At 34.0% G+C, this 23,850-nt stretch overlaps 3 protein-coding genes across 11 annotated transcripts in view; all 3 read left to right on the plus strand.

Annotated features, from left to right (window-relative positions):
- Positions 1–15,528, plus strand: part of Rdga (retinal degeneration A) — a 66,093-nt gene extending 50,565 nt beyond the window's left edge. Inside the window, exons 5-21 of one of the 2 annotated variants that reach the window (XM_064055822.1) lie at positions 54–192; positions 465–668; positions 2,528–2,657; positions 3,059–3,186; positions 5,657–6,010; positions 8,818–9,028; positions 9,087–9,279; positions 9,330–9,432; positions 9,523–9,811; positions 9,873–10,001; positions 10,052–10,250; positions 10,304–10,465; positions 10,878–10,928; positions 11,034–11,097; positions 11,149–11,306; positions 12,202–12,365; positions 12,419–15,528. In XM_064055822.1, the coding sequence (XP_063911892.1) occupies positions 54–192; positions 465–668; positions 2,528–2,657; positions 3,059–3,186; positions 5,657–6,010; positions 8,818–9,028; positions 9,087–9,279; positions 9,330–9,432; positions 9,523–9,811; positions 9,873–10,001; positions 10,052–10,250; positions 10,304–10,465; positions 10,878–10,928; positions 11,034–11,097; positions 11,149–11,306; positions 12,202–12,365; positions 12,419–12,468 (2,728 nt within the window). In that variant the 3' untranslated portion in view covers positions 12,469–15,528. The remainder of the gene's footprint in view (positions 1–53; positions 193–464; positions 669–2,527; positions 2,658–3,058; positions 3,187–5,656; positions 6,011–8,817; positions 9,029–9,086; positions 9,280–9,329; positions 9,433–9,522; positions 9,812–9,872; positions 10,002–10,051; positions 10,251–10,303; positions 10,466–10,877; positions 10,929–11,033; positions 11,098–11,148; positions 11,307–12,201; positions 12,366–12,418) is intronic. The other variant, XM_064055823.1, reaches the window with a different exon arrangement.
- Positions 15,529–15,887: 359 nt separating this feature from the next.
- LOC135128760 (apyrase-like) lies at positions 15,888–18,274 on the plus strand. The gene is made up of 9 exons (XM_064055825.1): positions 15,888–16,049; positions 16,099–16,315; positions 16,364–16,561; positions 16,615–16,831; positions 16,882–17,082; positions 17,340–17,497; positions 17,546–17,636; positions 17,686–17,844; positions 17,902–18,274. The coding sequence occupies exons 1-9, from the start codon at positions 15,931–15,933 to the stop codon at positions 18,225–18,227; spliced, it is 1,686 nt and encodes a 561-aa protein (XP_063911895.1). The 5' UTR covers positions 15,888–15,930; the 3' UTR covers positions 18,228–18,274.
- A 289-nt stretch (positions 18,275–18,563) lies between these two features.
- Positions 18,564–23,841, plus strand: LOC135128761 (apyrase-like). Of its 8 annotated transcripts, XM_064055830.1 has the most exons (11): positions 18,564–18,845; positions 18,896–19,112; positions 19,168–19,365; positions 19,764–19,974; positions 20,023–20,220; positions 20,274–20,431; positions 20,488–20,578; positions 20,629–20,769; positions 20,818–21,022; positions 21,078–21,117; positions 21,633–21,720. In XM_064055830.1, exons 1-11 carry the CDS (start codon positions 18,727–18,729, stop codon positions 21,636–21,638), a joined length of 1,584 nt encoding a protein of 527 aa, XP_063911900.1. In that variant the 5' UTR covers positions 18,564–18,726; the 3' UTR covers positions 21,639–21,720. The 8 variants fall into 8 exon arrangements, with proteins under 8 accessions (XP_063911900.1, XP_063911897.1, XP_063911896.1 ...); XM_064055827.1 differs by having other exon boundaries at positions 20,818–21,117; XM_064055826.1 differs by lacking the exon at positions 21,633–21,720 and having other exon boundaries at positions 20,818–21,295.
- The last annotated feature ends 9 nt before the right edge of the window (positions 23,842–23,850 follow it).

The following is a 23,850-nucleotide window of genomic DNA, read 5'->3' on the forward strand; positions in this document are numbered from 1 at the left end:
TTTATTTTTAAGTTCCAAAATATACGAATTGAAACCTTGTTTTTTTTCTTCAGAAAACTTGTTGGCGATGTCGGTGAGAGAGTTTTGCGAAGCACACCCGACTGGAGTGAAGCTGCAACCAATGGTGATCATTTATGGGTTCCTACTTCAGTTTCTGGAGATTTTTGTTACAGTGGTGACCTGGACTGTACGGTAAGTATTATTAGGTTATTAAAACGTTTTTCAGTGTATTTAATGCCTGTAAAATATTAGCAGGATGCTCAAGTAGCAAACATGTATGAAAGGTACTTCATTAAAATGAAGTCATAATCGTACAGTTCTCATTTTTTGTATTACGTCTTGTTTTCTGCCAAAATTGGAATTTTTTAATCACGCAAAGCACCTTTCAAAATGTTATGACTTCCAGTAAAAAAAAATGTTGCTTGGGCCGCCATGAAGTCATAAAAAATCGACCCGTTTTTCAGAAACACGGAGCCCGGATGAAATGTTCGGCCTGCAACGTGGTGGCGCACCAAAACTGCATAGGAATCCTGATGGATAAGATGCGTTTTACATGCAAGCCTACGTTTCGTGACGTGGGAGTGAGGCAGTACAGAGAACAGACCTCCATCCATCACCACTGGGTGCACAGACGGTCGGAAAAAGGAAAATGTCGGCAGTGTGGAAAGGTGAGGGCAGAAGCTGGGTCAGTGGTCGTTATTATTTAGGACGAGTTGGAATCGTCTAATTTACTTGCTCTTGTCAAGAAAAACACACACTACCGCAAATTATTTATCTCCGAACGAAATTGGACCGACCAGTGCTAGTTTTCGCTTGAAATTACGAGGGTTGCTGGGATTGTGGACCGATGAAGTGTTAATTTTTTAAGTCGTGAAGATCTCTAAGAGAGAGACATAGCTTTAATAAATTTACGGCGTGTTAGAGTGAAACTGACCATTTCGAAGAAGTTTTGTTAAATTAACTCTCAAACAGTTTGAGCTGCAATACTGAGATTCGATTTAGGTAATTAATTCCTAGTACGGCATACGTAGGTATATTATAAAGTTTTAGTAAAACTTCTGCACAAAGAACACCGAATTTCTCAACTTCTTGGATATTAAATATTTAAGAACATTTAATGTTGTAAAGTCTTTTGCATGGCGTATTTTTTTGGTAGACGCGCCTGTTTTTAACGAAAACGTGAAACTTTTAGCAAGGAAAAAATAAGCAAAGGTCATCATTACTGTGCCTCCACAAATTTAGAAACTTTGAGACCTCATTGGGTCCAGGAGTACGTATTAATTGAACAAAAATGTGTAGTACAATAAATGCTGGAGTACGAGTTTTTGATTCTTTCGAACAATTACAGTGACAAATTTTCTTTTTCTTTCTTAGATTTTACAAAAGATTTCGCGACTATGCGCAAAAAGGAAGATGTTTACCAAAAATTTGTATATTTTCTTTGAAAAATTATAAAATTCGATTTTGCGATTTTTGTTTTGTAACTCTATTAAGTAAAAACCCGTAAAAACATGTAAAAACGGAAAGCAAAAAAATTGAAAAATCGAAAAAGTCAATGGAATTTAAAATTTGAGAAGTCGAAAAGTAAAAAGAAAAAAGAAAAGTCTAAAGACTTGAGTAATATAAAAATTGAAAAATTGCAAATTAGAGTATCGAAAATAGAAAAGTAAAAATTTTCTCGCAAATGTGAAGAATACGCACGTCTTTATACCGAGCAATTTTTTAAAAACTGAACATAGGCCTATGTTCAGTCTTAAAACGACGCTGTCAACGCAATGGAGTTGTTGTAATGTTGGTTGCATTACCGTTGCAATTGACTGCGTCGTTTTAAAACTGAACATAGGCCTATGTTCAGTTTTTAAAAAAATGCCCGGTATAATATTCAAAACATTTTGTTCGATTGTGGTTTAATTAATAATTTGAGTCCTGTTTTGAGAAGACAAACTCATTCAAATCAAACTAACGTCTACGTGACATTATTTCGATGTATAAACATAAATAAACACTTCAGTTTCAGATTCCTATTACCTACTGCTGAAGGACAAGGGGTGTTATTTATGCCTCTGGTTTGTACTTTACAGCGGTTATCACAAAACGAAAATCGTAAAATCAAATTGTATAATTTTTTTAAAGAGCTGGATTTGTCGGACTATACTTATAGCCTTCGACCAATTTTTTATTGATCAAATTAAAAACCTCATTTTTTAGATTTGCTTATACAGGGCCACTCAAAAAACATTAATGGATCAGTCAATTTATTTTATTGAATAAATCAAGAATTGCAAAACTGAATACTTTGAAATCTTGCAGACGTTGAAAGTTATTGTAGGCATGGTAAATTGTTAATCAAAATCTCGTTATTCCCCTCAAAAATTTGATGACGTCATCTCAAAATTTTGGCGAATAAATTCTACCCAAAATGTGCAAAATATAATGGGTTTTTACTTGTGATTTATCATTGCATTCATATTTTTTAGATTTGCTTGTTACAAATTTTTCAACCTAAAGTGTCTATTGTTTTTTGCAGTCATTCCAGTCGAAATTATCTTTTAGTTCTAAAGAAATTGTTGCCATTAGTTGTTCGTGGTGTAAAGCTGCTTACCACAACAAGGAAACTTGCTTCAATATTCAACGAATAGGAGAAGAATGCAATTTAGGTAAGTCATTAATGTTTGAATTATACTACCTATGTGAAAATCACGGGACCAAATAAACCGTCAAATTATAGCTATTTGAGATAAACAAGTAGATTCTGTTCTTTCTTGGAGTAGGAAACATATTTATTTAATTGAAATTTTGAAAAGAGTTCTTTCCAGAGATGTTCTTTCAATTTACTATTTACTCACTCATTTTAAACTCATCCAAACGAACTTGTTTACGAATAATTGGCAACTCGATCATTACAAGTCGTAAAATAAATACTTCACATAAGTCCTTCAAAATACGTATGAAAATACCTACATATTATTGGCGTATACACAATTCTCGGTGTAATTCTTTTTTTTTTAAGTTATTTATATACTTAACATTTATATCTTTTCCGGCGTTATTTTTCTAGGTGTTCACAGCAGTATAGTGGTTCCTCCTTCATGGATTGTGAAATTACCTCGAAGAGGAAGTTTCAAATCAAGTCTGAGAAAATCTCCAAAGAAACGGGCTTCCAGTAAAAGAAAAATTAGAGATAAAGTATGTATTTTGTTTAATTTATAAAACTATGCAAAATATTTATTCTGTAAGCATACGACGATTTTGGTTACTTATCTTCCTCATTTCATTAATTTGTTGAATAAGATTCTGGCGGGCAAATTTTATACATAAAAAAAATTCTTTCATGTTATGGAAGTTTTGTGGTTATTGGATGTAATATCACACATTCATTATTCGGGCCGATTAAGAATTAAAGAAATAAAACGTTAAACAAGTACATATACAAATACATATAGCAGAAAGTGTAACGAAATAAGTTCACTTAAAGCTAACAAACATAGAAGATCAACATTGGCATTGGTCTGAATAACTGGGGTCAGCGACAGTCGTTGTCTTTATTATTTAAATAGACTCAATTTGACGGTATTTAGGCGTACGTATAATTTAAATGAAGAAGCAGGAAAACCGTACGAATTATGATAATAACGCCCCCACACGCTGATGTTTGGCTTTTGTTTCGCCATTTCAGTCGAGTTACTTCAAAGGTTACGTCACTTTGTTGTGGTGTTTGATACTGCTCCACCACTGGATTATTTGATTTTATTAGGGTAAAATGTCGCTGCGACGATAGTTTTGCTTGCGTCTCAAAATATGATGAAGGCAGACAAACCACTTCATTATATGTATAATCCGCTTTCAAGAAAAGTTGCTTTAGTACCTACCTACATACATACACTGATGCTTTATGAAATCAGATAGGTACCTCTACTCAACAGAAAACTCGTATTGTCCTAAAAATGAGTTTTATTTTTAATACTCTGTCAAGTTTAGTAAACAATGTAATCTAATGTTCATTTTTATTTATTTAGGTATTTTTGTTAGCGACAACTGATTTTTGTGAACTCATGAAGCAGATTTTTCTGTCACGTTAGTGTGCAAAATAGGAAAAACTTTTTCGTTTGTCTCTACAAAGACATATTTACAAGCAAATCAAATTTGCTGGCTCAGCGACACGGTCCGCATCTCCCTTCGGTTGCAATTATTGGACATTAAGGTACATTTTACGTTGCTGAGGGAAGCTTCAGTAATTGACACCTTTTATTTAAATGGGTTTTGTACTCTGGGGCATTCTGTCAACCCAAAATGCGCAGTCGGAGAGCTTTTATTGATAATAACGGATGTTCCCTGGAATAACGAGTTCGCCAAACAAAAGTTTGATAATTTGACAAACTCGATGGCTCTAGCAGCAGCGGAGTTGTCAACGACACCCACCACGTTCACAGAAAATACAGAATTTTTCCATTTCCACACACTAATTTATTTATTGATAATTGTAATCTAATTTCTTATTATCGTAAACCCACAAGAAGTCATGATGGTGTCGGAATTTGGGTACATGTAAAAAAGATGTAAATCTTTTTGAGTGGAGATCTACTGTACACATTGTGAAATGGCTGTTGTCACGATAAATAATATAATAATCATAACCGTATATAGATCTTCTATTGGTAACTTTGGTAAAATAACAACATATAATCATTTTCGGGAATTTAAATGTCCGATTTGAGACTTCTCAAAATAAGGTTTGTATTTTAGTTAACCCATTTCGTTCTTTTAGCTTAGTCTAGTTCACGAAAATACTAAAGATAATGCTTAAGAGGTGTTTAATTGAAAATGATTTCTACAACTTCGATGAATTTTTTTAATGAAATTGTTATTGTTATTAATTCTTTTTGCTGTCATTTTCTACATATGGACCTTTACATAAATTTGCCACTATTTACGATATGTGCATCTGTTAAAATAAAAAGAAGAATCGTTGCTCGTGGAGTACAAGAAACCTTTAATAGTAAATATTATTTTAGACTGTCCGGTTGCGTCGGAGAGTTGTCCTTAATGATCATTCTGTTGGAACTGAAATTAAAAAGTTGTTCAAACTTTTCAGCCTCCTTAATTAAATTAAAGAACTTCCAATTTTGCACCAATCTGTCGAGACTGATTGAAGTTAATATTCTAGACAGTTGCAAATTAGATGTGTTTACGTTGTGGAGTATCGTAATCTGTGATCGTAATTAAATAAAACATATGACCAAATATTGTCACACTTCTAGTAATTAGATATACTGTTCAATTTTGGATAAAGTAGCCATAATTGGTTCATCGACTATTGTTATTCAGATGAAACATAATAAGGTTTGTAATGTGAAAAGAGGAAACGATCACTGTCCAGTCGAAGAAATATCGCTGAAAGTAATTCGATATCGTTCAAATTAATCAATCCGCGACTGTCAGAAAGATTAATTGGAATCCATGAATAGTACGCAGTCTTTTCAAACTACACCGTTGCGGTCTCCGTCAAAGAATGAAACAATAAAGAAAAATTAGACGCCCACGTCAGAACCTTTCTTTACTTGATTCGTTTCTGGAAATTTTGCAAAGGTCGCCGACCACGTAAAATCGCTTCGGTAAATTTCTGTTTTGAATCAACTATTTCTTTGTCTATCTTCAGGATAAGGAACAGAGGACGTTCGCTATCAAGCCGATCCCGTCGACCAACGTCACCCCCGTCATAGTGTTCATTAATCCGAAGTCTGGAGGTAATCAAGGCTCCAAGCTGCTCCAGAAATTCCAGTGGTTGTTGAATCCGAGACAGGTGTTCGATCTAACACAGGGCGGTCCCAAGATGGGGCTCGAAATGTTCAAGAAAGTACCCAACCTACGAGTTCTTGCCTGCGGCGGGGACGGAACCGTTGGTTGGGTGTTGAGTGTTATCGACCAAATTGGTATTTCTCCTGCTCCTGCCGTTGGGGTGCTTCCTCTTGGAACAGGAAATGATCTGGCCAGAGCATTAGGATGGGGCGGGGTGAGAATATTATTTATAAGTACATACACGTAGTTTTTTGTGTGGACTGATAGCGAACTTTAATAAATTTGTTATATAAAGTGAGGAAACTAAATGGTCGCGCATCTGATTTTATTTTCAGTTGTTTTTTTAAGTAAATAGCAAATTTAACATAACTCAAAATTACCTTAGAAACCTATATTTGTTGAAATGGCCGACTGATTACAAACGTCTGTAACCTGTGTGTGTGTGTGTATATATATACCTACAGCAGCACGTTACGAAATTTTGGCAGGATATATTGTGAATAAGAATAACTCAAGAAGTCTTAGGAAACCTATCCCTTGTTTTATTCAATAAAAGTTGTCGTACTTTAATCTTGACTTGGTGGGAGTCGTTTTATTTTAAGTCATTTTCGCACAGTTTGAGTCGTATTATTGAAATACTACTTAGTAAAAATATGTTATGTTTGTAAGAATGATGTTTTATTTTTTTTTTTTTTTTAATTCTTCTCTAGCGTAAGCTAAAGGAAGTTGTAATCGAGTCCATCAGCCGACTGTCTACTTTTATGTTTTCTCGAGATTTCATGAACTCAAGCGTACGAAAAATTTGGTCTCCCGTTTCCGTCTGTCTGTCTGTCTGTCTGGCTGGCTGGCGTCTATGTCGATTTTTATTAGACACATAATCTCCGAAACTACTAAACCGATCGTTGTCAAATTTTATATGTGTATTAGGATTACCGTGTAGATGGTAAAACGCCAAACAAAAATTTGGCTAATCGTCACCACCGACAATAGGTGACGTCGCCTCCAAAATTTACATTAGTAAATTTTATGAAACAAGATACTCCGGCACTTGTGGTTCATAAATCCCTTATCCGTATGAAAGATTGTACAATTTTTCGTTTTCTCAATTTATCGAATTTAAAATTTTTCGGCTTTTCGATTTTTTAATTTTTTAATATTCCAGTTTTTCGATTTTTGGAATTTTCTATATCTCGACTTGTCCGGTTTTCAATACATATTTAAAAATTTTCGGTTTCTCGATTTTCAAATTATCGATTTCTCAACTTTCAACACTTCAATTTTGGAAGTTTTTCCATTTCTAGATTTTTCAGTTTTTCCATATTTTAATTACAGATTTTTCGGTTTGTCGATTTCTCGATTATTAAATTTTTCTGTTTCGATTTTTTAATTTCTCGGTTTTCCAATTGTTCGATTTTCGGATTTTTTTTTATTTCGATATCTGAATTTTTTAAATTTAGAATTTTCGATTTTTCGATTTCAGAATTTTGGATTTTTCCACTTTCAATATGTCGTTTTTTCTATATTTCGATTCTTGGATTTTTCGTTTTTCCGATTCTCGATTTGCGAATATTTGATTCATCCATCATTTTAATTTTTCACTATTAGAATTTTCAATTTGTTTCCTTTTCGATCTCCAAATTTTTCAATTCGTGGATTTTTCAAAATTTAGATTTTGCCATTTTTTTAAATTTTCGAGTTTTCAATTTTTTTATTATTCAGTTTTTAGACGTTTCAATTTTATTTACTTTTGGACTTTTTAAATTTTTAATCCCATTCTTCAGTTTTTCGAAGTTTCGATTTTTCGATATTCCGATTTTTCAATTTTCCGTCTTTCCATTTTTTGGAGTTATTTACCCCACTAATTTTTACACTATAGAGATAAAAGAACAAAAATCGCAAAATCAAATTTTATAATTTTTCAACGAAGCGGTATTTATTGGGTGCGAGGGAAGTTCTGTCGACATAACTTCGACCATTTTTTAAGTAATTAGTTATAATGTTTACAGTATTATATTCTCGTTTTCTCTCTTTTTTTAAATATTAATAATTGTTATAGTAGTATATTCTCTCTTTTATTAAGTATTAAAAAACTTGAACTTACTTTGAAAACAAATATCGATGATTTCGTAATTCTGAAATGATCGCTCGAAAGATTACAAATTTGCTCCTTCGTTAAAAAAAAAACAACTTGCTCGTTCGAGCGCCTTCGTAAAATTTAGTTTCTGAACTGTGGGTTCTGTCCATACATTTATTATTTATATATGCAGAGAATAGTGAAAACAATGCAATGAACTTACTTACCTTAAAATATACGCAACTTCAGAGCGCACGTTCACAAAGTCAGGATCCGCACCTATTTTTTTTTTTTTTTCCTTAAAATCTCAAAATAAGTAATCATTACCATATACTTCGCCAGTAAGTTCCGCTCCTTTCATACTACATAATTTTGTTTCCTAAAAACGTCAAGTCGTCGTGATTCATTCAGAAATACGGGCGACTATTAATGATCAAAGCAAATTTTTGTGCTGGCAGTTCTGAATTATTGCTAATACGTCCGTTCACAGTTGTCAATTTTGACATGAGCACGCCTAACAAACGTGTTGATTGGTTGAGACGATTTCAACTGTCATAAAAGACACTTTGACAATCAAGTATGCCGTTATAAAATTTTAAATATCTCACCAACTTGACAAAAAAATCCCAAACATTAATAGTTACTCGGCACTTGTTGTAGGACCGGTCGATGTTGTATATTTTGCGGCATAGTTTGCATTAGAGTTATAATCTAAAGTTTTAATTTAATTGTGTCACTATACTTAGAAATCCCTCTGAAGTTACTTAAACTAAATCAATTAAACTTGGACTTTTGTCAGTAGTGCTTTGTAAATGTGTATATTTAAGTTTTATAAAAGCACATATTACACGGTACTGAATATAAACATTTGCTTCTTGGCTCTATTGCATCTAATCCAAGCGTAATGACTTTACTTAAATTTCTCGTAATTTCGTTAAACTTTATAGGGCTACACCGACGAACCTATTTCCAAGATCCTCTCCAATGTTAGTGGCAGCGAAACCGTGTTATTAGATAGATGGTCTTTGGAAGTCGAAAAGAACCCAAACGCAGAAGCTAACGAAAGTGGCAAAGATAATTTGCCTCTCAACGTTGTAAATAATTACTATTCATTAGGTGTCGATGCTCACATTGCCTTAGAATTCCACGAAGCTCGAGGTTAGCGGTGTATTAATTATGAAAGAGCAATTTACTTAGTACGGTTCTCGCGTTACAGAAGCTCACCCAGAAAAATTCAACTCTAGATTAAGAAACAAGATGTTTTATGGCCAGATGGGGGGCAAGGATTTACTCAAACGTAAATGGAAAGGTTTAGCTGATTTTGTCACTCTAGAATGCGACGGAAAAGATTTAACACCGAAACTGAAAGAACTGAAAGTACACGCCATAGTGTTTTTGAACATTCCAAGGTAAACTAATTTGTATGAATTGAAGTCGTGGTAACGATTTTTCCATATAGTTACGGTGGAGGGACAAGACCATGGAACAGATCTATGGGTACATCAGAGCCGAGCACCGACGATGGTCTCATCGAAGTCGTCGGTTTGACAACATATCAGCTTGTGAGTAAGTTTAGGGATATGCACATTTCCTTTTGTACGGTTCATTTTACAAGTTTGAAATCGCTTATTCGTTGAATCGGTTTCTTACAGCCTCTACTTCAAGCTGGAGGTCATGGCACGTGCATAACCCAGTGCAAGTCAGCGAAAATTGTCACATCCAAGACCATACCAATGCAAGTAGATGGGGAAGCCTGCAAATTAAACCCGTCGATCATAACGTTGTCGTTATTGAATAAAGCCCCAATGTTAGCAAAGAGAAAATGTGGCAAGCCCAACGTAACGCAAACCGCCCTAGACAATCTCAAAATATGTGTTCATAGAATTAGCATGGCCGACTATGAACAGCATCATTACGACAAGGATCTTTTAGCTCAAGCAGGTGAGTGGATGATGACTTCGTCGCTCGTTATTTCGTGGTGTTAACGGAAATAATTCTTCAGCAATATGCGTCGGTACAATCGAGGTGAATCCAGTATGGGATCTGGAGCAACTGAGGTCACTGATAAACAAATTCATAGAGGATTGCAAAGAGCAACAGAAAATTTCACCCGAATGGTGTTTCCTGGACTGTGAGTGACATCCAAACTTCACAACTCGTAACAAAACATGTTATTTTCAGCGTGCACGGCAGAAAGGTTTTTCCGAATTGATAAGGCCCAAGAAAACCTTCATTATGTCTCCGATATCTCGATCGATAATTTATACATCTTGGAATGTGGAGGCGGAACCGTCCCGCAAACTCCAGAAGACGAAACAGCAGCTCCGTCGCCTAGCTCGATTAATCAAACATCATACATAATTCCTGAGATGCGCGTTAGGTGCGTCATTATAATTACCTAAGAAATAATTTGTGCTGATTTATGTTGTTTAGTGACGAGGGCAGTTTGGATTCGCCCAGCGATCAGCCGCCGATGAGTCCGAAGATCCTGCAATCGCCCGAAGAATATCCGAGCGAAGCGATTCCGGTAGAGAAGCAGAACGGCGAAAAGCAAATAGCGCGCATTTCTCCAGACGCTAGCGTAAAAATAAGAAGGTATTTAAATTTTATTTTGGCTTTAACCTTTTTTTATACAAAGCCTTTAATTGAAATCGAATAAGCAAAGTTAGGTACCTACATACTTACTTCCAAATTTTCGATTTCTCACATTCAAATGTAATAAGCTAGATATCCCTGTAAATATAGTTAGCCCAATGCCTCTGCGGCTCTTTGACCAATTTTATTATAATATTTTACCTATTGCATGTAAAACATGTCAATGTATAGTTTATCAGAGATCTTGTTAGCATGTTTCTAGAATAAAATTTCCTTTAATTATGATCAGTTCTTTCAATAAATCCTCTTGACCTAACACGACTATCGAAATCGGTTATCACGATTATTTTACCACGCTCTTTCTTACACTTTCTCTACATATCTCTACACTAAATCAATACTGTGCATGCAGCATCACTGAGAGACTATTTGGTTTATCTCAAGAATCTTACAATGTTTATAGGTAAGAGTTTAGCCGGACGTGCACTGTTTTACTTGACAAAACATCTTACACCCTAGAGTGTAAAATCAAACTGCATCTAATTCGAGTGTTTCTTCTTTTTTTTAGAGACTTCTCCCACATGCCGAACGAGGCCCTGTTGAAGGCAGCCAAAGTAGGCGATCTGAAAACAGTAAACAGAACAACTTTTCTATAAGTGTTAGACTCACCAACATTTTTGCAGGTAAAAGAGTTGCATAGCCAAGGTTTTTCCTTACTCACCAAAGATCCCGCGGGACAAACCATGTTACATTACGCTTGCCGGTACGGCCACAAAGATATTGTAAAGTACATAATCAGATATGCTCCATCTTCAATACTGAATATCAAAGATATAAATTTGTGAGTATAGCGAAATGTTACGAGAAGAGGACGTCGCGCTGTCAACTAGGTCTGATGTTTAGAACGATTGTTTCGGTTGCCGGAGGTGTTTTTACCTTCCGAGCGAAAGCAACGGAAAATATTTTAGAGGGATGATTTTAGCGAATGCCAAATGCACGTTTCCCGGTCGTCTTTGTCCGTTGGCAATTTTCGCTACGCTGACTTTGAACAATAACATTAATAACAATTGCTGACGTGACGAAGTCTCGTTAGAATGTCGTTAAAAAACAAACACAGCGCTGTCTTGCAATACACATTTTAAAATCAGACTGCCCAAAATTCATCTTGTTTACTTTAATCTCCGGAAGAAATCAGTCGTCAGATGGTAAAACCTTAACAGAACTATTTTTATTTTCGAAAAAATTGTTACGTGAAATGTGGGGAGTGACGGTCCTTTAACGTGTGATTTAACGCATCTACATGAGATAGAATAGAATAATCAATGAAATATTATACATTTCTTTGATTGTAAATCAAGGAAACCCCTCTATTTTATTTAACTACATACCGGGTATAGAATCGTTTTTGGAACATAGGTCTTTACATGTAAAAAGAGAAAATTGAAAATATTGACTCCCCTAATTATTTTAGATCAACACGTTACATGCAAAAGTGATGTGAATGTGAATCCATAGAATTTTATTTCTTCGAGTAACGTTAATTTGTGACTACACTAGTCTTTTTTTTGCTTTAACTCTACCTAGCAGTAATGAAGGGAGTAGTGATACGTAAACGAATTTTTTCCATCTGTGATAAGTTTGTAGAGCCAGAAATTCCAGTTCGTCCTCTTCTCAACCGTGGTTATTCTCGATATTTTCCGAACTAGTGTTCTCATCTCGCTTTGTTGTCGATACAGAGGTCAAACGGCTCTACATAAAGCCGCAGCATACAAATGGCGCAGTATTTGTTGCATGCTTGTTGCGGGAGGAGCGGCTCTCGACATTACAGACCATCGAGGTCTAACACCAAGACTGTTAGCGTTACAATCGGATGATCATGATCTGGCTGCGTACCTCGAGAGTAAGACTGGTCTGGAATGTGTTTGCTGATAAAACAAACGAAACATTTTACAGGTCAAGAACATTTCCAGTTGGTGTCTTCGAGTTTGGGAACTGTTGTCTGAAACGAGCAATAAAATGTACTAATTAAATAATTAATCTGTCACGTCGTTTCTCTAAAATTGCCTTACTACTGTATTCAAAATTGCTAGAAAACATATTATTGTACCTAAAATACTACAAATGTGATAATACTAAATTTAAGACTTTTTTTTGGCATATTTGTTATTACGTTAGATTAAAATTTACGTAGGAAATATTTTGTTGGTATAATTAATTTATTCTGTAAAAATATATAAGCGCATTTAGGCTTATATTTTTTCACAAGAAAATTAAATATTCTTCCAGAAAGAAGAACAATCATAAGCATTGTACATAACTGTAAAGTTACTAAAACATATCACTCATGACATTCCTTTGATAGATGTAAGTCACTATTTTACTACTTCCACGTGTTATTATTTATTATGTTCGTCGCTAAGAAAAATTCGAACACAGGGCAATAAATTAGAATGTATGTGTTTAGTGTTCGTCCTATCAGTACTTTTGTTTTTGTTATTACAGAAAAAATGCAACGTGTAATGTGGCTCGTTTCTCAAAATTTTATTTTGTATTCGTATTTTAATAATCTAATGTAAATATATCACCTTCAATTATACCTGTTGTTAACACGGCATTTTGAGAAACTTGGCCTTAGGTTAAATAAGTACTGCAACGAATTTCAACATTTCCCGAAAAGACAATCTGTATATGTTTGAAGTGAGAATTGTTGTAAGTGCTACTCATGTATAAATAGTTGTACATTTTTTTGTCTGGTTAAACTTTTATTAATCGATTTTTGAACTGCATTAAGCATCTAGGATTTGAAAAATACTAATTAAATAGTGTGTAAATAGATAGAATTTAGCGACTTTCTCTAGGTGTAGTGTTAGCTGATATTACAGGAACTCACGGTTCGATTGACTAAATTTTTCGTATACACACTAGCTTGACGTAGCATACAATAATGATAGTATTGTTAATTTGATGTCATTCGAGAAAATGTTGTTGCATCCGTGTTTTAGCTAGACTTTAATTTTGGTCTTGATTGTGTTAAAAAAATCAAACTTGTCAAGTAATTCACGAAAGTCGTTCTTACGTAAATATATTTATCGCATTTGATAAGGCTATCAGCGGCGAAAGCTCGAAACAATTATGACTATTATTTCTAAATAACATTATATTTACCGTTCAAAACTGGATACAATTTTTATGAATCAGAATTTAATCATAGTTCCTGTAATTACTGTTTCAAGAATGCCTAACAAATTAATTTCTGTGTAGTGATCACAAAATTCTGGACATATGACACACACGTGTTTAACCTATGTTATTACTTACTTTTTTCTAGAACGTTTTGAATAGGTTTTGCTTTAAAGACAGCTAAAAATAGAAATCATAAACTTCAAATTTTATTAACACCCAACATTTTCGGACTTTATCAATGATTGTTACTTAAATTAAACAAACTCCAAGTACGAATTTTCTTATCAGTATTATTCGAGTATCATGAAGCTGATGTGATCCATGAGATTTCTATTGTGTTTAGGAGAACAGTTTTAAAGTACTTTGTTGTTTTTAGATGATAACACAACCACGTAATACACCAATTATTATTTTTGTTATGTAGATTTTAGTTAAACGTCGTTTCCATGTATGTATCTAACGTGGAAAATCTCGCTCGATATTCTTTCACTAGTTACTATGAAAATGTGATTGAAACTACACGTAAATGTACATAAATATTTATGTAATTATTTCTTATAAATAATAATCTAGTCTCATAGAATAGATTTTAGCAGCATAGTTCTTTTAAAATTAAAGCATATTAACATCAATGAATATTGGTATAATAGTTATTACTTGTTAAAAACGTAATTTTGCCGAAACGGTAGGTAGTAATTCGCAGACATAGATATGTTTTTATTCATTCAGTGTTTCTATCCAGAATTTTTGCCACACATATAAAACTTTATTTTAACACAAACCAACTGATATTTTAAATTAAATATATAAAGATACCTACCTATTGCAATTGAAACGGATCATTCAAACATACACCAACAAGCCAAGTTACACGTAAAATTTTAAATATTTTACAAACATCATATTTACGTACCTGTATTTATAAATGTATGTGCAGGTGACTGAAACTAAACGTCACGTACTTCCAAAAGTATTATTATTATTATTTTTCCACATTGCGCTTTGATGAACGATGCTCAAGACTTAAGTTAGACCAGTAAATCAGACTTGTAAATTTGCTCTGAATTAACGAATCGTCAGCTTATGAAAAAAAAATTACAATAAGTGTTACAAATTATAGGGTCATGCAAAAGTAAGTATCGGTGCTTTAATCACGAATGGTTTATTGCTTGCTTGGGTTATATAGACTACAATGCAGTTTCTTAATTTTAAAGAAGTCAAAATTAAAAATGCTAACGTAAAAGAACATGTTTTCCACTATACGTAGATATCGAAAGAAAAATACTTTTGTAGGAAATAACAAACTTTGTTGTTGTTGCGCCTCTTTATGGCTATCATGTATTGTGGAATGGAATAATTTTTTGCGTCTTCATTCACTTTTAAGGTGACGTCTCAGACTATTTGATGGTGATAAAAACCAACAACAGCTTATTTATTAGAGAGTAGCAAACTACACGTATTTAGTAAAGACACCCTTTATTATTAAACCTGTCCATTTTAGGCAACTAAGGGTCCAAACAGTGTCTAGTTAAGTAATGAAACAGTGTAACTTAAAACAAATATAGAAATTACGGATGTTTTACCGAAATAAAAATATGGGGAAATTATGTAAACATTTCGATTCTACCATTTATTTATAATTAAAGTCAAAATGTCATTAACATAAGCGAGCACTGTTTTAGCACATCTTGTGAAGCCTTTTTTGTAGCACTACGACCACGATGTATTTTTATAATTGCACTCGGCAACTATTTTAATATTAAAGTTCCAAATCCTCCAGTTCTTCATGTAAGGAGACCAACAGTTTTGACTTTGATCGTTTTCAATTTTTCTATGCCTAACCATGTATTATATCATTAAATATAATTATATTCAGTACACGTGTGTGTGTTTTATTTAATTGCCTTTAACGATAAGTTTGTGTCATTTCGTTATTTGATAAAAAAATATTTAAGCGAGAATTTGATTCAATCAGGTCTAGAATAACTTGATTGTAAGTTTATTCAACCAAGAGCAAATTAATATTCAATACTGAAGCAAAGTATATTACGAAACTCTTCTCAAGGCAAACTACTAGAATTAAAATAAATGCAAGTGTGAAAAAATATTGTTTTCATAATAAGTAATCTCAACTTTTATTTCAAACCAAGACGACATGTATTTGTCGTCCTTGCTGATTTAAAAATAATCTATAATTTCATTATCTTATCTTACAAATCTTAAACAATTCATTTTAGTATGTTTTGTAGTACGCTATCATTAGTAGAGCTGTGCCAATCGCGATGATAAGAATGTCTATTTTATTGTTTTTTTTGTTGTCTTTGGGATTATCTGTTTCGTCTCAAAATCGTGACGATTTATTTGACATAACAATTTTGCACATGAACGACTTTCACGCACGGTACGAATTTGCAATAAAGGTGTACCATTTGTGTTCTATCCCCTTGTAGATTTGAAGAAACGAATGATGAAGGAGGGAGCTGCAAGAGTGAACAGTGCATAGGTGGTTTTTCTAGAGTCTACGACGTTGTGACGGAAGCTTTATCCGAGTATCCCGATTCCATTCTTTTAAATGGAGGAGATAATTTCCAAGGAACTCTATGGTACAACATTTTTAAATGGAACGTGACTCAGTACTTTCTTAATAAATTACCATTTGATGCAATTGTGAGTATATTTCGCAACCATTGACAAACCTGGCAACGGTGGTTCAAGGTCTTAGGAAACCACGAATTTGATGACGGTATTCACGGAGTTGTACCTTTTATAAAAAACTTAAAAGCTCCTGTTATCGTATCAAATATCGACGACAGTTTAGAACCCGACATTCAGAACATATATAAAAAAAGTGTGGTAGTGGAAAGGCAGGGTAAAAAGATTGGAATCATAGGGGTCATAATCAAAACTGCTGACGTAAGAAACATGATGTCAATAGCGACAAGCATGTATGTAATTAAAGACTTTAGGAAATTTCGAACACCGAAAAACTGAAATTTTACGACGAATCCGAATCTGTTAATGCAGAAGCTGAGAGACTAGTAAACGAAGAAAATGTCTTCACAAATATCGTTTTATCTCATTCTGGGTATGACACCGAACAAGAAATCGCCAAGAAAGCTACAGCTGCCTCTAAAATTGGTTTAGTTGTTGGTGCACATTCTCATACTTTTCTGTATACAGGAGGTTCGTTGTTATTTAAGGTGAGTAAACTGTCAATAACCTGCCGATTGCAGAACCTGCACCCGGTCCGGCAACACCGGCTGGTCCTTATCCAACCATCATACAAAGAGACGATGATGGCAAAACAGTGTTAGTCGTTCAAGCATCGTGTTACTCCAGATATCTCGGAAACATTACTATTAGTTATGACAGCAGTGGCGACTGTGTTGAATGGTCTGGAGAGCCTATATTTTTGGATACAGATACACCACAAGGTAACACGTATACTTTTTTTTTTGTATTCCGGGACTCGTGGACATAACAAATAGGGATTGAACATCTTGAAAAAGCGGTAAAATAAACTGTGAAACTGTCGACGTAGAAGACATCTCTTCTTCTTATTTGTTATGTCCACGAGTCCAGAAATACAAAAAAAAATAGTATAAAGTAAAAATGGACGAGAATAAAATTATGAATAGTAACACATACATATATAGATTTTTTTTGTCCTTCTATTTTTGTGTGTTTATAGATGACACGATCAATCAAGAACTGCAGCCCTGGAAGGATGAGGTAGACGCAGTAGGAAATCGAGTAATAGGCAGTACTTTAGTTACCTTAGACGAAAGCATGTGTAGATATTCAGAATGTTTATTAGGAAATTTTGTTGCCGATGTTATGGTTTATAGTGTAAGTCACTCGCTCATTCCGGATACTCATTAGTCACGCTGTCAGTAGTATATTGAACTTGCAGATAACTCCTCTTGGACATACGCCGCTCTCGCTGTTTATAACACTGGTGGGCTGCGAACTACGATTGAAAAAGGAGGTCTGTTAGTTCAAAAGTGTTAGAAAACGAATAAAATGAAAAATTTTAGATATTACCTACAACGACATGATCACGGCACAACCTTTTGGTAACACCTGGGATGTTGGAGAAATCGAGGGACAATACATCAAAGAAATGTTCGAGTTTATGATGACTCCATACAGTTATGGGAGAGCTTATGCTGATGTAAATTTATTACAGATTTCAGGTTTAATCCACAAGTTTGTGCGTCGTGATCCTTTTCAACGTTAAACATGTTTTGTAGGTTTCAAGATAGTTGCGAATCTAACTCAACCGATGGGATCTCGTGTGCAATCCGTTAAAGTTCGATGCAATGAGTGTAAACTTCCGGTTTATGAAGATTTAGACGTAAACAAAACGTATCGATTAATAGTGCCGTCTTTTTTGGAAGATGGTGGTGATGGCTTCGTTATCATAAGGGATAATTTGAAAAACATACAACCTGGTCGTCTTGATATTGATGTTTTCGTTGAGTATCTTCAACTTAAGTCTCCGGTTTACGAAGAAATAGAGGGAAGAATAGAGTTTGTAGGGGAAACACAAGTGTTTTACAGGAACATAAACGGCTAATTGTACTGTTATATGTTGATTAAATTAAATAAATAATGTGAAACGCGTTAATTTATTTAATTTTTTCTCTCATTTTTTTTTGCCTTTGGAGATAATTATATACGAAAATAAACTGTCGAAGTGTTTTTTTTATGGTTTTGAGTGAATGTTTACATGAATTTAGCACTATTTATTATGTGTCAACAAAATTTGTCAGGCGTGTTCGTTTATTTGCTTCCAAAACCGGCATCTGTGTTTACTTCTCTGACAAGTTAAGTATAGGTATCTATCCAGAAAATTAAATCTAATCTTCCAAGGTAATCTGTCAATATCAGTCTTCTCGAATAAAAAAAAAAAACAAAGTAAATACTGAAGATACTTTCTGTTTTGTGCAATAATTCCTTCTCTGAAATTACGTCCTTACCTACTCACTCTACTTATCTGTCGCATTCAGCCAACGTCGAACATTAATAAACATAAGGACAAGTATTTCATTAGTTGTCGACGCTGGGTAATCGGAATGATAAGAATAAACTGTGTTACGTATTTTTTCATATGTGTTAGCTGTACGGCCAGTTTCATAATCCAAGAAAATTTGACAGAGTTGTCGATACTACACATCAACGACTTTCATGCACGGTAAGTTGATAACAAACACAGTCTCAAACTAATAAACATTTTTGAGAAAGCTACGAAGAAACAAATATCGATTCTGGTCTATGCAAAAACAAAAATTGTATTGGCGGTTTTTCAAGAATGTATGCCCGCATTATGAAAGTTTTCGACAAAAATCCAAACTTAATACTACTTAATGCAGGAGATAGTTTTGAAGGAACTCTCTGGTATAATGTACATAAATGGAATGTTACTCAGTATTTCTTGAACAAATTGCCTATAGATGCATCTGTGAGTAGATGGTTTTTAATATAATTTAATTTTTCGTACTTTTGTGTCTTTCAAGACCCTTGGAAATCACGAATTTGATGATAAAATTGACGGTCTAGTTCCGTTTCTTAGACATCTCAACGCCCCCGTCGTCGTGGCCAATATTGATGCGACCGAAGAACCAGTCGTTAAAAATCTCCTTAACAAAAGCGTGATTATAGAAAGACGAGGGATCAAAATTGGAATAATAGGAGTCATTTTGTCCACAACAGATGTGGGTATTAATCAATACTGTGATTATAAAGTAATCCAAACGCTACAATATCTTTTTTTCTAATGATAATAAAAAAATCTAAAACACCGTTACGAACAACATTTGATGGGTCATGACTCTGAGGACGACATAAACTGACCAAAGATTGGTTACGGAAAGCGTATAATGTTTTTGCTCAGTTTTACACGTCGTCTTTATCAGAAGAGCTATTTTTTGATACTCCGGCGAAAAAAAATGTTTTCTCTTTTAAAACATTTTCAAACAAACACAATAAGTACCTATATACTTTTTATGATTTACTTTGACAACTACTGATATAAAAGAAGCCCCTAAAGTGTTTTATGCGTCAATGTTGTTCTGTACAAGTGATGCATAAATACCAGAAATTTGGGTTTTAGGAATTAGTTAATGTTGGGAATATTATTCTGTTGAAAGAATTAGACTCGGTTAACGCTGAGGCGGCACGATTGGTTAAAGAAGAAGGGGTTTTCACGAATATCGTTTTATCTCACTGCGGATACGACGCAGAAAAAGAAATAGCTCGCAAATCTTCGTCGAAAATTTCTTTAATTGTTGGAGGTCACTCACATTCTTTTCTTTATACGGGAGGTGAGTAGAAATTTTGTGGTATATAATATTCTATTAAATCAAATTAAGAACCAGTGCCTGGACCGGACCAACCAGTAGGTCCTTATCCAACAGTTGTCAAGAATTCTGAAGGCAAAACTGTTTTAATAGTTCAAGCCTCATCTTATAGCAAATATTTAGGAAATTTAACAATTTCTTTTAATATGAACGGAGAGCCTGTTGGATGGGTAGGAAATTCAATATTTTTAGACTCTACGCTATCGCAAGGTATACGAAACATATTATCTGTGATTATAAAATTATTTAGTTATTTTGTTAAGACGAAGAAATAAATGAAGAACTATTACTTTGGAAACAAGAAGTCGATCGTCAAGGAAACAAGGTTATAGGTAGTACCTTAGTACGATTAAAACAGAGTTCTTGTCTTACGGCAGAATGTTTAATGGGAAATGTCATAACAGATGCCATGGTTTTCGCAGTACGTTAAATTTTTACACATATTATGTATAAATTTTAGTAAAAATAAAATTATAGTATACCGATTCGCCTGTAGCTGAGTCTTGGACGAATGGTCCTATAGCTATCATGCATGCTAAAGGCTTGCGATCTGATATTGATGTTGGAAGTAAGTGTCTGAAGAAAATTTGTAATATTAAAACATTTTTTACTTACAAGCAGACATAACATACAATGACATCGTGACTGCCCAACCTTTCGCTAACACGATTGATATTGGAGAAGTTACAGGTAAACATTTGAAAGAAATTCTAGAATCGTCCGTTAGCACCGACAACATCAACCTGTTGCAAGTTTCAGGTAGTCATTACTTATAATCATAGATTTTTTTACTTTTTAAATACAAAGGAATGCAGGTTGTTTACAATTTGACGAAGGTGGAAGGTTCACGAGTGACGTGCCTTAAACTACGATGCAGAAAGTGCAATGCTCCAGTTTATGAAAACTTTGATGAAAACAAAACGTATCCGATTATTTTACCATCGTTTTTGGCCAACGGTGGTTTTGGTTTTAGTTTGATCAAAACTTATCTTCGAAACCGACAACTAGGAGAGTTAGATTTAAGTGTGTTCGTTAGATATATACACCGTAAATCCCCGATTTTCCAGAAGATTGAAGGACGAATACACGTTAGCCGATAAGCAACATGTATGAAAGTACCTGTACCACTTATTTTTATTAGTGCGTCTTATCGAATAGTTATTTAGCCACAATCCACTCTGTTCTTTTTTGTCAAAATCATATCATTTACTGTGTCCTAAAGCATTAATAAAACGCAATTTCAGGCACAATAATTATTTGTTACGTAAAATCTGCTAGCGATAATGCGTTGCGTAGTACAGCAAATGATTATTTTTAGTGTTTTATCTAAGGTAGTGTGGTGTGAGAGTTACAATGTATCAATTGTACACTTTAATGATTTTCATGCTAGGTGAGTAGGTACATCCTTATCTAAAAATATAAAGTCGAAGTATTATAGTTCACTATTTTCACTGCAAAATTTTATAGATGTTATAAGTCACATTGACGGGTCCGTTTAGATGTTTATTTTCAAGTGTTTTCGAAAGATTAAATCGACTTTGAAATAGTAACACAATAACTGGGATACGTATTTAAAAAATTGCTCACGTTACTCCATTTCTTACGGTGCTCATCTCTATTAGGTATGATCCAGTCGACAATGTATCAACAACTTGTGAAGGGAACAACTGCATTGGTGGCTTCTCAAGGCTATTTTCAGCTATTATGGAGCTAAAAAAACACAAACCAAATTCTATCGTACTGAATGCTGGGGACAATTTTCAAGGAACTTTGTGGTACATAGTTCATAAATGGAACGTAACGCAACATTTCCTGAATAAATTACCGCTAGATGCCATTGTAATTACTAAATTGTTCATTTTTGAAAACTTTTCAGTTTTGTATACATTTTAGACACTGGGTAATCACGAATTCGACGATGGAATTGATGGTTTAGTGCCTTACTTGCAGCACATTCAAGCTCCCGTAATTGTATCAAATATTAATACTAATTTGGAACCGCGTCTTGATAATTTATACAGAAGAAGTGTGATAATTGAGAGGGATGGCAAGAAAATTGGTATTATTGGAGCTCTTACTACAACTACAAGTGTAAGAAAATTTTTGCACTCACACTTCAGAAAATTATTTCATTTAAAAATGCAAGTTGAAACACTAAACAAAGAAATAGACCTCAAAAGTTAACTGATTATTTGTCGAGAAAAAAAACTTATTATATTAACAAAAAAAAAACACTATATTTTAGTCAACTTCCCGTACCGAAAACGTATTATTTGCAAATGAGTTAGACTCTGTTTATAATGAAGCCAAACGACTTGAACAAGAAGTTTTTGCAAACATTGTTTTATCACACTGTGGATATAACCTAGATTTGGAAATGGCACGAAACTCGTCTTCGAAAATAAGAGTTATCGTTGGAGGACACACTGACACATTTCTCTACACAGGATGTAATAAAATCTGCAGTTGTTCTTTTACGAGAAATACCTACCTGTTTACTTCAAATTTTAGCTCCGATACCAGGTCCAGATAAACCATCAGGACCTTATCCAACTATCGTCTTAAATAAAAGTGGAGATAAAGTGTTAGTGGTACAAGCGTCTGCTTATACCAAATATCTTGGAAATCTGACCGTATTTTTTGACAACTTTGCCAATGTTGTTGGATGGGATGGCGCACCGATCTTCTTAGATGATAATAATATTCATTCTGGTAATTTAGTTTCAGGATTATTTCAAATAGCTAAGGACACTGTGAACATGCACATAACACTCTCATTAAAAAACTGTGCCAAAGATCGTTAGATTAGGTTTTTTTTAAAATACGTTATTTTGATGTTTGTGCTTCAGGGGTTAGACAAATACCGTGTAAATGACATTATATTTTTTACCGCAGATGTTAGAATAGATGCTGAGTTAGCTCTCTGGAAAGAAGCTGTTAATTTACAAGGTAAGAAAATAGTTGGAACTACAATAAATACGATGCTAAATCAACCGTGTCGATCGGAGGAATGTCCTCTTGGTAATTTTGCAACAGATGCGATGCTCTACAATGTACGTATGTTTAAAATATTAAGTTCTCGTATTTAGTTCACAGTTTTCTGACTTCTAGTACCAAAGTACGCTCGATAATTTTTGCAATAACACAGTTATCGCCGCAATTCACGCTGGCGGTATAAGAGCAGGAATTGAAGAAGGAAGTATGCTTTTTTTTTAAATATCTCTAGAGTCTTTAAGAATTTAATGTTTGCAGACATCACATTTTATCAGCTTACTACGACTTTTCCCTTTCAAGATACGATAAATATTTGTGATATTAAAGGAGAGCACCTTAAAGAAATTTTAGAAAGTTTCATCAATAACGATCATTTGAAATTTCCACATCTTTTACAAATGGCAGGCAAGTGATAATTGTTATTATCAACATCTCTTTCAATGTTACTTGTAGGCTTACACGTTGTTTTTAATATTAGTAATCCCGAAGGAGGTCGAGTAGAGACTTTGAAGACATGTTGCAGTCAGTTCGAAAATATAAGTTGCGAAGACATTATTTTAGAAAAAGATTATCGAGTTTTACTGCCGACTTTTTTAACAGATACGAGTTTCAATCCTCTATTTCAAAAGTACATAAAAAATAAAATTATTGGAGATCTGGACTCCAATGTTTACACGAAATATTTAAAAATCAAATCACCTTTAATGCAAGGAGTCGAGGGAAGAATTAAAATAATACAGTAGTCTTGTGTGTGGTATAAAATACGCATTTGATTTAACAAATTTTGAAAACAAAAATATGGGAAATGGACTTAAATAAATGATATGTATGAAATAATCAGTGTTT

Source organism: Zophobas morio, unplaced genomic scaffold, assembly GCF_036711695.1.
Source record: "Zophobas morio isolate AGI-343-1 ecotype UQ-CSIRO unplaced genomic scaffold, CSIRO_AGI_Zmor_V1 ptg000014l, whole genome shotgun sequence".
NCBI classification, from domain to species: domain Eukaryota; kingdom Metazoa; phylum Arthropoda; class Insecta; order Coleoptera; family Tenebrionidae; genus Zophobas; species Zophobas morio.

Bases quoted from the DNA above. Each gene is read 5' to 3' on its own strand.
- LOC135128760 (XM_064055825.1), top strand. From the start codon at position 15,931: ATGATAAGAATGTCTATTTTATTGTTTTTTTTGTTGTCTTTGGGATTA. The intron at 16,050-16,098 runs GTACGAATTTGC...ATCCCCTTGTAG, and splicing joins ATGAACGACTTTCACGCACG to ATTTGAAGAAACGAATGATG. The intron at 16,832-16,881 runs GTTCGTTGTTAT...TGCCGATTGCAG, and splicing joins TACTTTTCTGTATACAGGAG to AACCTGCACCCGGTCCGGCA.
- LOC135128761 (XM_064055827.1), top strand. From the start codon at position 18,727: ATGATAAGAATAAACTGTGTTACGTATTTTTTCATATGTGTTAGCTGT. The intron at 20,432-20,487 runs GTACGTTAAATT...ATAAAATTATAG, and splicing joins CAGATGCCATGGTTTTCGCA to TATACCGATTCGCCTGTAGC. The intron at 20,770-20,817 runs GTAGTCATTACT...TTAAATACAAAG, and splicing joins CAACCTGTTGCAAGTTTCAG to GAATGCAGGTTGTTTACAAT.